Source organism: Brassica napus, chromosome C3, assembly GCF_020379485.1.
Source record: "Brassica napus cultivar Da-Ae chromosome C3, Da-Ae, whole genome shotgun sequence".
NCBI lineage: Eukaryota > Viridiplantae > Streptophyta > Magnoliopsida > Brassicales > Brassicaceae > Brassica > Brassica napus.
The window spans coordinates 23,726,752-23,744,404 of record NC_063446.1 but is presented as its reverse complement, the minus strand read 5'-3'; the positions used below and the strand labels follow the sequence as shown (position 1 = coordinate 23,744,404).

Below are 17,653 nucleotides of genomic sequence, written 5' to 3'. Positions count from 1 at the left end.
GGGCTGATAGTAATAGTTTTGTCATAGAGCTTGCGAGTTGAGACTTTATTTTCAGTCACTATTGAAAAACCAGGCGTATAATTTTAATTTAGAGAATCGTATTGTAGTGTGAATATCGACAAACAAGTAAAAGTCCCATTGAAAAGGCCCAACTATTTATACTATAATCATAGCTTGTCCATGTGCTCTAGGGTTAGCTACTCCCACGGCTGTTATGGTTGGTACTGGGGTTGGTGCATCCCAAGGTGTGCTGATAAAAGGTGGTCTCGCCTTAGAAAGAGCACACAAGGTAGGTTCATGGTAACTTATTGTTTTATATATTTATATATTTTGAGAGTCTGAGGCTAATTAGCTCCTCATATTTAAGCACAACATTAACATTTTCTGAAATGAAGAAAACTAACGCAGCATCAATGATGGTGTAGGTTACTTGCATTGTCTTTGACAAGACAGGAACACTCACATCAGTTGTGTCCTGACGTATCTAGGTCCAAACCAAAAGTCAATTTAACTTGTACTGAACGAAACAGGCTTTATGCTCTAATCACTTGAAAGTTAAAACAAAAATAGAGTGAAACATGTTTAAAAAAAAAAAAAAGCTCGAGATTAAGTATATATATAGTTCAAGTAAAAAGACAATTAAACTTAAAATTACATAAAAAGTGATTATGCAGAACAAGAACCGAAAATGGCTGATACTGTCTAAAGTTCTCATTTCTTCTTGGGATCACCGGCCTTGGTCTGCAATGTAAAGCAAAGAAGAAGAAAAAATGATCAAACAAAATACTAGTGTGTAAGCACTTGTGTTTAATGAGTGTCATTAGTAAGAGTAGGTCTCTCACCATCTTAACACCACGTATCTTTCTTCCTTGATTTCTCGATCTTGGTATCAAGACCATTCTGCAATTTACATAGACAACCACATATTTATATATAGAGTTGAGACATCTCGTTATCTATCTTACAAGAAGAAGAGGCAGACTAACACTGACGATGATCAAATAAGAGAGTAATAGTAATAATAATATCTAGCTAGTAACCAATACTATTAAGGCTATTATTGCATGAAGCGATATACTAGTGGAAAGAGCATTTACCCTGATAAGTCTGTACTTGGGTTCGAATTTCTTGGCGCTCTCGACATTGTCATAGATCAAACCAAACCCTGAAGATTAGCCACCTCCAAAATGGGTTCTGAATTTGAAAACAAATATGGCATTTGGGTCTTTGACCTCGTACATCCTCGCTAGCTTCTCCTTCAGCTCAGCCTTTTATGTGAAAAAAAATAATAATAATCAAAAACGAATTTCACCAATTTGAAAACCACTTTTAACAGACTAGTCTTTGAAATGGTAAAGCTGATACCTTTGAAACATTGGCTCTTCCAGGGTGAAGAACATCAATGACCTACATTCACACTCTTAAGTCATTGATGCAGAATCTTTATCAGAGCTAAGTGAAAACGTATCAAACACTCTCTTTGCATTTTGTTCAATACTAAAAGCTAAAGACACTGACTAGCGTGATAGATAAGTAGACAAGAGTTAGAGAATTGAACTACTCGCGAACTGCTTCCTTGAGAGAAGTCTGTTGGTCATGAAGTTTCGGGTTCTGATGGTCACTGCCTTTTCCGCCATTTCTGCGATTCCCTCCGGGATCAAACGATCTCTGCAAAGCTTTGAGTTCGTCGTCGGCTCCGGTAAAAAGACGGGAGGACGCGCAGAGTAAAGCTGTAGCTTTTAATTAGGGGTTTTAATGGGCCGTAACCATATTGGGCTTACTGTACATCCTAGTCTATAAAACGAAACACACTTTGTCATCATCTATAAACAAAATATGAAAGGTGAGAAAATAAGGCCAATGGGTCTAAGCCTTTTTCTCAATGGGCCTATTTATTTACAGCGTGATTTCTGTTTTCCTGTCAGCCTGGTATATTTTATTTGCAAGTGTAATATTTTTTTTTTTTTTTTGTAAATATCCTAGCAATTTAATTAATACTAGGTGTTTGCCGCACATACATGTATAATAATTTTATCATTATAAATAAATACACTGTCAATGTAAAAACTATCACAATTGTTCATTCATAGTATTTAATAATAAGTTAAACATCAAATTATTATATAAAATAAATTATTTCATCACAATATTGCATAAAGAATTTGTAAACACTCAGACGTTTAAAATATTTAGTGTTAAATTAAATATCAAACTTTTATTATAACAAAGTTTGTATTATTATTGCATAAAATAAATTTGGAAGTAACATGTAGAATTCATATAGTATAGATAAACTTGCGTAAAATAAATTTGGAAATATTTTTTATTGCGTAAAATAAAGGGCAAATCTCCAAAATAGCACATTTCTAAGTTTATATCACAAAAATAGCACTCAAAAACTAAAATGACCAAAATAGTACCTTTCTAAGTTTATCTTTTGAAAATTTTAATTTTTTTATTTTCCAAAATTTGAAATCTTATCCCCAAAACCTCATTTCTCAACTCTAAACCCTAAACTCTAAACCCTAAACCATAAACTCTAAACCCTAAACCATAAACTCTAAACCCTAAACCCTAAACTCTAAACCCTAAACCCTAAACCCTAAACCCTAAACCCTAAAATCTAAACCCTAAACCCTAAACTCTAAACCCTAAACCCTAATCCTAAACCCCACCCTTTAAATCTAAACCCTAAGTTTATGACTTTTGATAAAACATTAAGTGCTATTTTTGTGACTTTTGACCTTGAGTGCTAGTTTGGGAACAAAAACTTGATTTAGTGCTATTTTTGTCTTTTTCTCTAAAATAAACTTGTAAATGATAATACAAATCATATATAATCCCTTATTTATAGAATAATAGACTTGAAAATCAAAGAATTTTTTATGTTTGATAATCAAAGAGATTAAAAGGATGAATACACTATCTTGATTTAACCTTGCAACTGTTTTTAGTCTTTATAACGTAAGAAAATCATCTATAAGTTACGTACGATAAAAAAAAAAAATTATAATAAAATGCTAAATTTGATTGAAAAGAAAATGTATTTTTTTACAGCTCATGCTACTTGTTCTATGACTTTTCCAGAAAGAGAAATACAGAACTAGAAATTAGATCAACTCGCACTGCAATAGTTTAACTTTGGACAGCTCCAATCCATGTTTGATATGCACCTCGCAAAGCTCTGACATGGCGGTCCCTTCGTAGTGACATCAGTCTGTTTCAGATAGCCTTATCAATGAACTTGATGATGGTTCCCTGCGAGGACGGAGCATCACCATGCTTACAAGCCTTCCAAGGTGTATTCTCATGTATAATATGTTGGAACTCGTTTTTGACAAAATGGTTTTAGATCATTTGTGGTAAGTTTCCGAGCGAAGATGTTCGTTGGAATAACCGGGTGTTGGACACTATGAAGTAGTGTACCTATATGTCAAAATCGGAGTTGGTTTTGAATGAGAAATGGAGGTCCAAATGAGTGTCTTCAAAAGTTTTTATAGCTTTTAAATTTGGCTAATTATAAAAACTAGCAAATGCACACATTGTATTTTGGAGTTTAAATTTGATTTAAATTTGTTAGATGGACTTTGTGTCTAATAACTTATGGTTTAAATCATATTTATGTTATCTTTTATATTTGTTTAAATATAAAAATGTAAACTCATAGCAAAATAAATTAGCTTTGATTGGTTAAAGATATTAATATTTTTGCTAGTAAGTTACGGTCAAGGGTTAATGAAAATTTTGTTTTTCATAATTGATGTGACTTAATGCTCCATAACACCACTTTACGTTTGTTGTGATTTTGAAGAAAGAAAATATACCTTTATGATTTATATCATAACGTAATGATGATGATTATCATTCTCTTATTTCTATATAAAGGCTTGTGAGGCATTTAGAAAACACACTTCCAATACAAACAAAACCACTTTCTCTTATTTTTTTTTTGTTTTGTGTTTGAGAATATAACATAGAAATAGGTTCGACAGGCTTTGGTTCTCAAGTACTGTGAGACTGAAGATATAGGCAGTTGTATCATGGGATTCTTAAACGTATCAAACCGGCACACTACAGACGTTTAAAGGATTAAGAAAATAGATCTAATCTCGACTCTATTTCAACCTAGTTCTTTTCTAACTAAGGTATTATATTGTTGTATTTTTTATTCATGTTATATGTAAATTTTTTTATTTATATATCAAATTTGTCTATCTAGTAAATTTGGTGTCTACATAATACTGAATAGATAAATTTATCTTGTTAATATGACTTTTAAAAGATTATATAATAAAAATTGTTATATAATAATTCATTAAAAGTAACATCAAACTTTTAAGGTAAGAGCTCAGATGCAAAAAAGAATTCGCATATACTATTAGATAGATAACGAGAACTTTGTACTTGACTAAAAGAAACTGAAAAGGTTAAAACTTTTGGGGAAGAAGAGTAATTAATTATATAGATCAAACTATTAACTAATAAATAAGTTAGTTGGTTTTATTAGCCACACACGAATGTTCAGATGAGATGGCTTTCCACCGCAAAAGATAATTGAAGGCTGTATTCGGATTCGACCATAATTTTAAGATCGACATAACAAGTAGTGTCGTATCTATATTAGAGGACAAACAGCATCTACCTAACTATTAGTTCGTTGCTTGCCGGTGACGACCCTCTTTCCATTATATAAATAATAATGGACGACCTTGTATAATAATAATATATCATTATTATCATGCCCTCTTTGAATTGTATTACATAATAATGGAAGACCTTAAATGTAATGCTAGTATGTATAAAAACGGTGTAATTTCAATAAGTAACAATTAATATTGTGGGGAAGAGATTTAAGGACCGACAGGAAAAATAAGTGGAGAGAGATACGAGAAGAATGGTTGGCACTGAAGTGGAATTGGGTACGAAAAGGGTACGTTTGATCTGTACATATTCAATACCACATATCATCCATAAAACGATCATTTATAAGATTTTGCTTAGTATGACTCTTTTTTTTTTATTAATCTGGGGTATCCCAAAACCATGAAAAAATATCAAACTAATTCTCAAGTAGAGGTGCAGTCCACGAATAGACATTTTCTCTGAGTATTCAGATGGACCCTAGAACATAGATCCACGGATAGACTCTCTCTCCGGGTATTCGTATGGATCAATTATTACTATCTTCTTTTACTAAGGGTGGTCAACCTTATTCAATTCTTCATACTATGTCCCTATCATTCTTTTCAATCTCTTTAATTCGCTTCTGAATTTTATTTTTGAATTTGGACATGGTATGTACATCATGAATATATGTTTAGTTTGGTACTCAACATTAATTGTGGTAAAGGTCGTTTAATCGTTTTTGTTTGGTATTGTTCTATGTGACTAATCAAAATCTTACATTATCTTTGGCAGAAATAGTATATAGAATATTTATTTTCTGATAATATATTTTACGAATCAATATCGCCAAAAAACTATAGTTGTGGAATAAAAATTACATATTCACTAAAATTACATATTCACTTATAGTTTTTAGATAAATATTATCGGATTCACCATTTTTCTACTACCTAAACGAGAGCTTGTAACGGTTAGCTTTCTATCAAAATGATAATTGCTGGCTTGTGAATGCATTGGAAAGGCACAAGAAACATGAAACCACCTATCTACGTAAATTATTTGAATAATATTTGCCGCAATGATCACCTAACATATCATAGAATATATTTTCATCGTCTACATATATATCTTAGATCCCCAAGTCCAAGATATGATCTGATGAGCTTCAGATTTCTTTAGTAGAATAAAACCTATTTTATATATAGGCTTACCACATGATCAGGGTCGCATGTCATTGTGATATTTTTATCTACAGAATGGGCTGATAGTAATAGTTTTGTCATAGAGCTTGCGAGTTGAGACTTTATTTTCAGTCACTATTGAAAAACCAGGCGTATAATTTTAATTTAGAGAATCGTATTGTAGTGTGAATATCGACAAACAAGTAAAAGTCCCATTGAAAAGGCCCAACTATTTATACTATAATCATATAGAAACGATAGACCAACCATATTATATGTGTATATATATATATAAGATTCGGATTAAAATGACTGAAAGAAACTTGACCAAGACAAACATAAAGTGAAAAATACAGACGCATGTGGATGAACCCAATTTTCCAGTAGACTGGTCGGCATTAGAACATGGCCATGTCCAGGCCATACGCTGCGGTGGGGTTGCCCTTTTAATTGACTATTTTGGCCTTGTCTGTCTTATTCCTTCGATTTCAATTTACATTATCCGAACGTTCTAAAGAAATTCTACACACAAGTTCTAAAAAAAAGTTTGTAATTTTTTTGTATTTGCTTTATTTTCATTCATTTATTAAAATTATTATAGCTATTTGATATTTCCATCCCGAGTTTTATTGTGAAAACTAAAATTCGTAAGTTGATTTTACTAAATTGCTCAATAATTCGTTATATTATTTGTTGTAATCAATTCATATCCTTTTACTAAAAAAATCAATTCATATCCAACCTGTTTCTCCCCCACATGCATTCAATGGAACCTTGAAAGCAAATGATCATAGCTAAAATATACTCATATATATATTATAAAATGAAATGAAACTACTTTTAAATCATAGAAATACTTCAATTAATTTAAAGGAAAAAAGTTTCTTGGTGAGTCACATGATATTAGTATTATAGTGATTTATGTTGCTAAAAAGTATTTAAAACAACTTGATAGGTATGAAAAATTGAAATATCATTATTGAAAATTTCTCAAATGGAACTTTTCATTTGAAAAACTTTGGTATGAATTTCTTAAAGGAAAATTAACTTTATATTTAAATATTAATATTTATGGTAAAAATCTGTAGTTGAAAAACACTTATGCGGACCAGTAATTTATCTCTTAGAAAAGAGTTAAATAAATAAATTCAAATATTTTCATAAAACTCTAATCAGATTTTTCACAAACTAATTCTTGAGTGGAGAGAATGGTATATTGTTGCAAGAATAACCTCAACAGAAATAACGAGGCTCTCTTAGGTATACTCGTGTGGTTACACTTAAAAGTCTTTAATAACAATATGTATACATGGGCAAAACCAAAAGACAACGTAATCAAGATTCAATGGCATCGACAGGAAGTGAAGTTGTCCTTTTAAGACATTTTGGTAGCAATCTTTCTCCACACATCTTCTCCTTCACACTATCTTCATCTCTCTCCGGCCGCCACTGAGACTTTAACTGCTCATCTTGCATCTCTCTGACCTCTATTTGGCACTTGGCTTTAAGCCATCTTAACTCTTGTTGAACCTGATGTTCAGTCTTCTCAACCACCTCATCATCGCAGTATAAAGACGGCAAAAACGAGAACGATCCAGAGCCTGATAGATGGTTTAGACCGTTACTTGCTTCACACGGAAACGTGATTTCAGGGTTCTCATATACTTCTTCTTCCTCCTCTTCCTCTTCTGAATGGTTTTGTCCTGAGTCTATCGAGCTAAGCTCTCTACTCTCCTGCTGTTGCTGCAGCCTCCATAACTCTCTAAGACGAACCTCAGTTTCTCTTATAGTAATCTCTTCAAACCGACCGTGAGTCTCACTGCACCCGTTTCTACAACATTGTGCAACGTTTGCTCCAGGGTTTGTCCTCAGGAAGTCCATCACGGACCCCATTGAGGTACGGTTCGATACGCAGTTGCTGCAAATGTTTGCGTTTGCGGCAGCCGCAGCAGCCGCAAGGGACTCTTCAAACGCAGGGCCTGGTCTCCAACTAGGCACAAGTCTAGATATCTCACCGTCTATCATGTTGGCTATCTTTGTGACTCCGTGATCGTCCATATCCAGCTCTGCTACCATCTCTGTTGCAACGCTCAGTGCTGTGTCTGTCTCTATGTCAAATGGGAAGTAAATGTTTCGGACACGCCCTGCAACAAAACAGTTTTTTACACTCTTGTTAGGTCATAGTCATGGTCATATTATCAGAAACCTGAAAACCGAACCGAAAAAACTTAAACCGAAACCGGACCAAAATTTACAAAAACCTGAACAATTCCCATTTCTCTGAACCCGAAAAACCGAAACCAAACCAAAAACCGAAAGGTATCCGAACATCCTAAATATAATTAAAATATTAATTAATTTTACTTTGAAAATAACTATATATCAAAAATATGATTTATAAAAAAAATTATTAAAAAGACAAATTATCCTAAATTTTTTGTTTTTAATCAGGTTTTCCGGTTTTTTTTTTGTTTTAAACCCGAACCAAATCCGAACATTTCTAATTTGAATATGTTTTGGGTTTTACGAAAAAATAAAAACCCGGCCCAAACCTGACATTACCCGAACCGACTCAATTCAGAAAATGTTCAGTTTCTAAACGGGTCCATACAGGTCATGTAAGAGTCAATTTAGTAAAGTGATTGTTGTTACCTTCTTTGTCAGTGATCCTAAGACGCAAGAACAAGCCACCATCATCTCTTCTCTTGCCTTTAATAGTTATATCAACATTACCAGAACTCTTATCTTCTTCTTGATCATTTTCATTTCGACACTCAAATAGCTCAATTCCATGAGTCTCCTCTGTCTCAGCTGGATTATAAGCCCATCTGTTCGGATACTCATGGTGGCTATCATAACCATTTGAATACTGACGGTTCAAAGAGCTACTAGGGTAGTTGTAGTAGTCAGCAAGATGATGATGCTGCTGCCTAACTAGTGGCACATCCATATCAACTGATCTCAAATCAAACTCACCATCGTCTATACGTAGAAAAGGGTCATCTAGTAACTCACGAGCAGAAACTCTAAGTGAAACAGTGGCTAAACACTTCTCTATGAAGTATTTAACTTCCGGGTCTTTCACCTTGTACAATGCATCTGGTTTCTTCCCCTGAAACCAAACTTATTAAGCCTTTTGAAACAGAAAGAAATGAAGTAATGGGAGAGGACTCTCACCGACATAACTTTCTTGTAGATCTGAGCAGGATGTGTACACTCACTGTAAGGATAGTCAAATGTAACCATCTCCAAAATGCACATACCAAACGAGTATATATCAACTAGTTCGTTATAAGCTTCTTCATATACTTCAGGAGCCATGAACTCAGGCGTCCCTATACACAAAAGACCAAACACTTTCACCATCAGAAACAAAAGAACTTAGCAGAGAAAAAGTATGTAGGGGTTTGATCTGTATATAAAATGTAACACTCGTCTCATCCTCTCTCGAGAACGGCATATTACTTATGCAAAAATATCGAATTAAACCGAATTAACAGAAACCGATTAAATATCAAAACATTTAATAAATTAAATAGAGAAGAAAACTCTTTTAAAATAAATGATAAAAATAAGTTTCATAAAACCGAAATAAAATCATGATCATCTCAAAATATGCAACTAATCGCCATGCTCACCTACGCAATGAGCAGCGTGAGACTTTCTTAAAATGGCAGCGAGGCCAAGATCTCCAATCTTGACCTCACCTTGATTGCCATTAACGAAGATGTTGTCACATTTGAGATCTCTGTGGATTACAGGAGGGTCATGGCTGTGTAGATAATGTAAGCCTCTCAAGATCTGTCTACACCAATGCTTCACAGCTCTTATGTTCACTCTCTTATGCCTCAGTCTATACCTGGAATTGGATCCATTATCAAAAACCTCTCAGACATTCATGTAAGAGAGACAAGAACAAGCTTGTTTCGCAAGAGAAAGCTTACTGTCTTAAGGTGCCAGAAGTGAACATTTCAGTAACGAAATTGATGTTTCTGTTAGCTGTATCAACCCAAGAGGTGTAGAACTTCATGATGTTCTTGTGTTTAAGGGTCTTGAGGAGATGAATCTCACAGTAGAGCCTCTCTAGATCTTCAGGGCTCTGTAAGAAATCGTAGAGCTTTACTTGGTTCCATGCTACTTCTATGCCTTCATATTCATCAAATGCTCTGTAACTACAAATCATCAAAAGGAACAAGATTAGTGTTCTTTTTTTGTAGAATCTGAAATGGGTTTAGGTCAAAGCAATAAAGAGATCCAAAAGAAGCAATCTTTATGTTGTGGGGATCAAAAAGTTTAAAACTTTATGATGAATGAACAATAGCATCCATCACCAGATCTAGAGAGAGAGAGACTTGGTTACTTACACAGTCTTTGAAGCTCCTTTACCCAGAACTTCATTATACTGCAAGAACAACAATAACATTAAAACTCAACAAAGAAAGAAGAAAATGATTGAGATTTGGTTAAGTGAGAGAGGAAAGATTACTCTTCCATATCTTCCAGTGGGATCAACTTCAACAAACTCAGAGTAATCTGGTTCTAGGTAACTCAGATTGTTCATTTCTTTCTCCCAATCAAGAGAGAAAAATTAAAATCTCAAATGAAAATAAAATAAAGTATAGTATAATAGATCTATCTTTAAATCTCTCTCTCTCTCTCTCTCTCTCTCTCTCCTTTTATTTTAGTATAAGGGTGAGTTTCTGTTTCTTCATAGTCATCTTGTTCTTCTATAATAAGGAGCTGAACAGAGATGATGTAATGAAACTAATGTAGATAAGAACAGTATCTGTATTTAGACTCATTATTACATTATAATGAATAGTCTATAGTGAGAAAGAGAGAGATACTGGGATAGAGAGAGAGAAGGGGACTTGAGCTGAGAAGACAGACAAGCTGAGCTTTCTGCAATAGTTCAAATGGAAGTTTTTTTTCTTTCTTTTGATTGGTTATTACAGAGAAATACAACCACCTCGTGAGAGAAAGACAAAGACGGTATGCGTTTCTTGCGGGACGGTGGTCCACAAAGGGTAAACTGTTAACAAAATATCAACAGTTCATCTCTCTCTCTCTCGCTCTCTTTTTTTCTTTTGTCAACTGTTATAAAAGTCTCAGTAGTAGCAACTATCAACGGTTTTTACATGTTCTAAACTACTCCGTAGGAAGCTAGAAGTCTACCTGCAACAATAAATTGTTGTGTGTGTTTATCAAATAATTAGGGTGTTTTCTACTTTCTGATTTAAAAAAAAAAAAAAATTAAATTGTTAAAATATAGTAATGTATAGTGTATATACATCCCCAATATTTATAAAAATAGAACGACTCGATGGTTAGACCAGATTCAACTATAAATCGATCATATAACCGGATTAAATTTAAAGTCATTAAACCGGATAAAATTATTAAAATTATAAAAAATCCATTAGTCATATAAACAAAAAACTAATTAATATTTTCAGTGCTTTATATTTGATATTTATATATTTTAAATTATCTATCATATTAACTATAATTATTTTTAATTCTATATATTAGAACTTTTTTGTCAACGATTAAGAATATATGAATATATATTGTGAATTATATTAAATCGTGATTCATAAAATTATTCGGTTTAGTTTCCGGTCTTTTTTTTAAACATTGACCTCCCCCTTCTCTCTCATCCATCCTCCCTCCTCCCATTAGGCAATTACAAAGCTATCTATAACCTATGCCAACTATATCTTAACGAGTAGCCTACTTCTACCATAAACAACAGTGCTACATAACTAAGTACTAATGTTTACCATAAGAAGCTTTTAACAGAAACAGTTAAAATGAAAACCTAATCTGGAATTAGAGACAGCGAGACAATACATTAGCTTGTCGACTGGATGTTCCGAAGGAGGCAACAATGGCTAGTTTGGCCACGTGTCAAGTTGCCTGCGTTATCACACTCTCTCTTGACCATATATCAACTCAAATATAAATCATATATAGTACATTGAGCAATAATCATAACGATTTACTTTATAGTTTTTTTCAAACTTTAAATGATCATATTTTCAACAATAATATAAGTCCTTTCGGCCATATCCCCTATATATTATTTGTGAAACATTACAACTTCTTTTTGTAGCCACGTGTCATCACTAGAATGATTCTTAGAATTATTAGAGAAATATGTTGGTCCATCTAATTATATAATAAGTTTTTTATTAAACTAACCATAAATTCATTATTAATGTCATTTATTATTTCCTTACATAAAGATTACGGAATTGTCTAATGTGGCTAAAGCATATATGACAATTAATGATTTTGAATAATAAAGATCTGATAAAAAAAATAATGTATCTTCTATCAAATTTGTTTAATTTTAAACTATTAAAATAATTTAAAAAAATCACAATAACCATATTATAAAAAATTTAGATTTTTCTGTATATATTATATTTTGAATTTTAAAAAATGACTATAAATTACTAAAACTGTTAAAAGTCTTACATTCAAATTTTGCGATCCATGGTTTAAAATTTTTGTTATGACAAAATAAAAATGATTACAAAATCATATAAATAAAAGTATAACTTAATTAATCATTAAAATTTAAAATATAAATGTATATATATCATTCTAAATTAAACTATAAACCATATTGAATAAATAAATATTTTAATTTCAAAATTTACTTTGAATAATATTATTTTGATAAAAGTTTTGAACTAACATTGATAATTTTTTTTAAATTATAAATTACTAAAATTATTAATCCCACAATGAAAATTTTGTTATCAGTAATTTAAAGTTTTTGCTATTAAAGATACACATGATCAAAAAAACATATGAGTAGAAAGCATCATTTAATAGACATTAATATTAAAAATATAATATGTATGTTAATATCATTTAAATTTAATTACATATCCTATCAAATTTTTTAAAAAATTGTTTGGATTAATAAATTTGATTTATACATTCGCACTAATTTAATTATATATGTAATAGTTACTGAGTTTTAATTATTCAATATATATTTATTATTTCATAATATGTAAGAACATATAATACATAAAATAATTTTTATATATAATGTTTATTCCGCGCAAGGCGCGGATCTTAATCTAGTACTACATGTTATTATGCCTTGAAATAAACGGTATTAATCGTGCCATGTAAATAAAGCTTGTTGAAACATTAGTCTTAGTCCACAATTTTTATAGAAGTAATATACATAGTTATAGATTCCTAAATTGTTAAAAGTATTTTTATTAAAATTCTTAAAAACGTTTATTGTCTCCAAAATTTCATGGCCATACCGTAAATATATTCAGAGTAATTTTTATGCTTCTGGTTGTTTTCATAACTAAACTTCATTTTGATCATTATTATTATTATTATTTTTTTATCATTATTTTGTATATGAGTATATCCTTTACAACCATTAGACTAGTAAACCCTTGTTTACATCAGAAGGAAACGAGACAAATCTACGTGTATTTTAATATCACTTCAACGGTTCAACCATTAGACTAGTAAACCTTGTTTAGGAAACGAGACAGATTCACATCTATTAAACGGCCAAAAAAATAACAGTATCTATTTAATAAACCAAAAGAGATCGATGGGGGGCCTGGGGGGCATATAGTTTTAGATGAAGAACACACATGTGCATGTGGGTGAATACAAAGACATGCACGATTATCATAGCCTTCTAAATGAAAAAAAAAGCAAATAAGACTTGGTTGTGATAATGAATCAGACCAACCACAAATCTTATCCCTTTGGCCTTTTCCTCACACCATAAAACTTTATCATAAAGTTTTATTTTCATTGGTATTGATTTTCTCTTTTAAAATCTTTATACAGATTACAGATTACTATATTGGATTAACTCTATTGCCAATAACTTTAATTATTAAATTGGACCTTGTTTAATATGACTACTTCACTGGTGATTCCGTGGTTGCCCGTACGGAAGTCACAAGTAAAGGTAATCCAAAAAGTAATCACAAGTTCACAACACCTAACCTCAATAAATAACTACTAATAAAACAAAATTAATTTTATTAAGATACTGACAAAATTTGCATCGTTGTCGCTTAACGAATATTAAATTAACCAGGCATATGAATTAGGATGGATCCACCTATCCATCTAATCTCTGTAATATATACATCGATTATTTAAATTGTGACATGAATAATAACGTTTAGCTGACAAACAAAAATAATGGTGATTGTTATTGATATGATATGCTTGGACATAATTAGTATTGACAATAAATTTATGAATGATTTAACATACAACTAATCAATATTTTATTATAGAATCACAGGATTGATTAATATCCTAAAAATTACGATTGATTGTTCTTGTCTATTATCGACAGATATTTATTTTATTGGTTTTCTTTGTTTGTACTACCAACTATGCTTGGTTTGCTCTAATTTCACTCGTTCTGTATATATTTACGTGGTTTCATCCATCATAAACATTCAAAACATGCAAATTTAACATAATTATTTTTATACATCAAAGGCAAATCTAATACCGAAGTCTCCTCAAGTTTGAACATTAGAAAATCTCAAATCATCTAGAATACTGGATTCAACTCAAACTTTCAATTTTATCGTATTTTAAAAGTCTTGTTAATCTATTAACAAATGATAAACTAATACTCAAAGGTCAAAGACTCAGGAAGAACCCTGGAACAAAAATAAGTCAGAAAATATTATATAACTGCGTTATAAGAAATAACAAAAGCCATGTATCATGTCAAGGAGGGAGAGATTGTCTAGAGAAGTAAAATACATTAGTTAATTATTTATAAGAAAATAACAAAAGTTTAAACTCTTTTGTTGTCAAAACTCTATTTTCGTAGTATAAAATTCTTATGTAGCTAACTTCTTTGGTACGAAAATGTTCCGATCTGAATTCAATTTAGTTTAATAATTTTATGTGAGGTGTATCGATTCGGGTTAGTATTGGGTTACCATGCAACGCATAAAACCCAAATTTGATTTAGTATTTATTGAATCATTGAATTTGATATATCGAGACAAAAATACTATGCTTATTAAAGCCCAGTATACTTGAAGGAATCTGCTGATTTGAACAAAATTATCAAGATTAACCAAATGTTGAGTTGCCAAAAAATAGAGATGCGGATATGTGTTGGCAACAATCTTTGAAGTGTTTATTATATTGTAACGATCAAAACATCAAAAATGGTCGATTATGTGGAAGAAATTAACAGCTATGGGAACAATAACAATCTTTTAGGCTTGGAATATTAGTGCACATGCCATGAGTATCACGCCAACCATGTGTGTTTTGTTTAATACAAGTTTTATCACAAACATCGTTGTCGCATGGTTTCATTGGTATTGAATATCCACACCATTTTCCTGAGGGAAAAGGCGGCATGGGAATCATCCCTGCGTTTCCTACTTCCATCTCTGCATCATTAAAAAAAAAACTAGATATAACCGAGTCGAACTTACATCAAATATAAGATGATGAGCACGAGAATGATTATTTACCAGCAGAGAAGATGACGAGCACGAGAAGAAACGCTACCAAAAAGCTCTTCATATTTTTGTTGTTGTATGTTTATTGTTTGTAATCTTTTGCTTTGGTTATAAGAAAGTGCTGTAGATATTGACTGAAAAGCAATGCATAGGTGGTTATATATATATTAAATACAAACGATGATCGGTCCACTAATAATTAATAAGAACGAAATCTTGACTCTGGCCATTTATTTTGCTATTATGGTTTATTTTAATTTAGCTTGCCAAATCCTCGAGTAATTTAAACTAGCAAAAAACTAAGGGAGTGTTAGCAGTTAGTAGATTAAATTTAATTCATTTGGTTTTATAACCTAGTGTTATTCAATGATTGATTTTAATTTTTATATCAAAATCTTATTTTAATTTTTATATCAAAATCTTATTTTAATTTGGCTTGCCAAATCCTTGAGTAATTTGAACTAACAAAATACTAAGGGGGTGTTATTGGTTAGTAGATTTAAAGTTAATTTATTTGGTTTTATAATCTAGTGTTATTCAATGATCGATTTTAAATCTTTTATCAAAATCTTGTGTCATTGGTTACTTACTGTATTTAAAAGATTTTGTTAAAAGATTTCGAAATCTAGTGTTATTGACTTATTGGTTCTTGTATTTACAATATTTTCATTAGAAGAATTTAAAATCCATTGTTATTCAATTTAAGATCTAAATACAAGATTTAAAATTTGGTGTTATTCATGTTTGATAAAAAACATTTAATTCCTTTGACTCGAAATAATTTCAATGGATTTGGATACAATTTTATGTGTAAAATATAGGAGTCAAAATCTGATGTACTACCTCATGATTTTATAAACATTTTCAGTTAAAACCAAGAATCAAATGAAAAAAAAAGATGATGTGATGAAAGTACTCATCTAGTGGCAACATTTCTCACTTTAATAAATCAAATTCTTTGTATACAGAAAATATATGAACAGTTTTTTATGAAGTCAGGGTCTCCCATTTTGTTTATAAAATAGCATCTGGATATTTCATCTACATCAGTCATTTGATCAAACCGAGAAAATTGATTTCATTGTTGACTAAACCCAGATTTTCTATTACATTCATCAAATTGAGATTTTTTCCCTTACTTCAAATATGCTATATGCTATTACATTTTCACTCATAATAATGAATATAAAATATTGTTTTCATTGTGTATTAATGGTGATCTTATGATAATATTGTTTTCTTGAACGTACATTTTATAGTTTTAAACTTTGGAATTACAATTCAATTTAAAATCCTTGAATAAATTGTAATTATGTTATAGAAATCAAATCATATTATGTTGAATTTATAAATATATCAACAAAGATTTAAAGTATATAAAGTAAATCATGTATCTTAGATTGTAAATGAATAAAAAAAAGTTAAAATCTAACCTATTTGAAATCTAATAGCGTTGATTTTAACTTATATAACCAATATAACACCACATAACATGTAGAGTATCACAATATTTTTTTGAGTAATTTGACCTAGCAATATATATTTCTATAAGTTTCAGAAAATCAGAAAACAATATCTTATTCCATAACTGTAGAGTATATGAATTAATTGACTTTTGGTGAAAATCTAATATATTGTTATTGTATCATATATGACATAATTTTCAATAAACAGAAAAAATCTTTGTACTTACCAGTTTAGATATATAAGATCTTGATCAAAATACTTGACTACAGCGGATTTAAATTTTAAGAAGTATTTGTTACGGAAACGGCCTTAAATTACAAAGACCAATAAAAATAGACATCAATACTATTAAAACAAGAACATGACCTATAAATATATGTGTGGTGCAACTATTTTAATACAATTATTAAAACCTCTTATTAATCATTTAAGATAAATATTATACAAAGAAAAACATATATATGACTAAAAACACAAATATAAAAATTAAATTTCAACAAAAATGTAAAACAAAAAATATACCCGCTCAAAATCTAGTACTACTTTGAAAAAGAAAAAAAGTATTGAAGATCAGAGAATGTTGTAAATATAATGTCTGAAAAGTAAAAATTAGTAGTCATTCATCGTGATTTATAAATTTAAGTTGATATTACTATACGATGCAGCATCATGATACCTTCACCACCAAGCAAGGATCATCTATATTGGCTTTTTAGGATTTCCTTTTATTACTTAATGTTTAATTTCCTTTTTATTAGTTTTCCTATAAGGGGTAGGAGATTTTAGCCGACTCTTGAGACTTATATAAGTCTTTGTAGCTTTGCTTTTGAGAGGCAGTTTTTGAAAGTTATTAATCAAGAGATTTATCTT

General features: G+C 30.8%; 2 protein-coding genes and 1 pseudogene across 2 annotated transcripts; all 3 read right to left on the bottom strand.

Annotated features, from left to right (window-relative positions):
* Window positions 1-569: 569 nt before the first annotated feature.
* On the bottom strand, window positions 570-2,384 carry LOC106385629 (annotated as a pseudogene).
* Window positions 2,385-7,023: 4,639 nt separating this feature from the next.
* LOC106388815 (serine/threonine-protein kinase WNK1) lies at window positions 7,024-10,871 on the bottom strand. The gene is made up of 7 exons (XM_013828966.3): window positions 10,294-10,871; window positions 10,172-10,209; window positions 9,752-9,979; window positions 9,446-9,666; window positions 8,985-9,142; window positions 8,460-8,919; window positions 7,024-7,951 (listed from the first exon to the last, which is right to left on the bottom strand). Exons 1-7 carry the CDS (start codon window positions 10,366-10,368, stop codon window positions 7,143-7,145), a joined length of 1,989 nt encoding a protein of 662 aa, XP_013684420.1. The 5' UTR covers window positions 10,369-10,871; the 3' UTR covers window positions 7,024-7,142.
* Window positions 10,872-14,956: 4,085 nt separating this feature from the next.
* On the bottom strand, window positions 14,957-15,460 carry LOC111204060 (putative defensin-like protein 317). The gene is made up of 2 exons (XM_022698251.2): window positions 15,329-15,460; window positions 14,957-15,244 (listed from the first exon to the last, which is right to left on the bottom strand). Exons 1-2 carry the CDS (start codon window positions 15,378-15,380, stop codon window positions 15,036-15,038), a joined length of 261 nt encoding a protein of 86 aa, XP_022553972.1. The 5' UTR covers window positions 15,381-15,460; the 3' UTR covers window positions 14,957-15,035.
* Window positions 15,461-17,653: the final 2,193 nt, after the last annotated feature.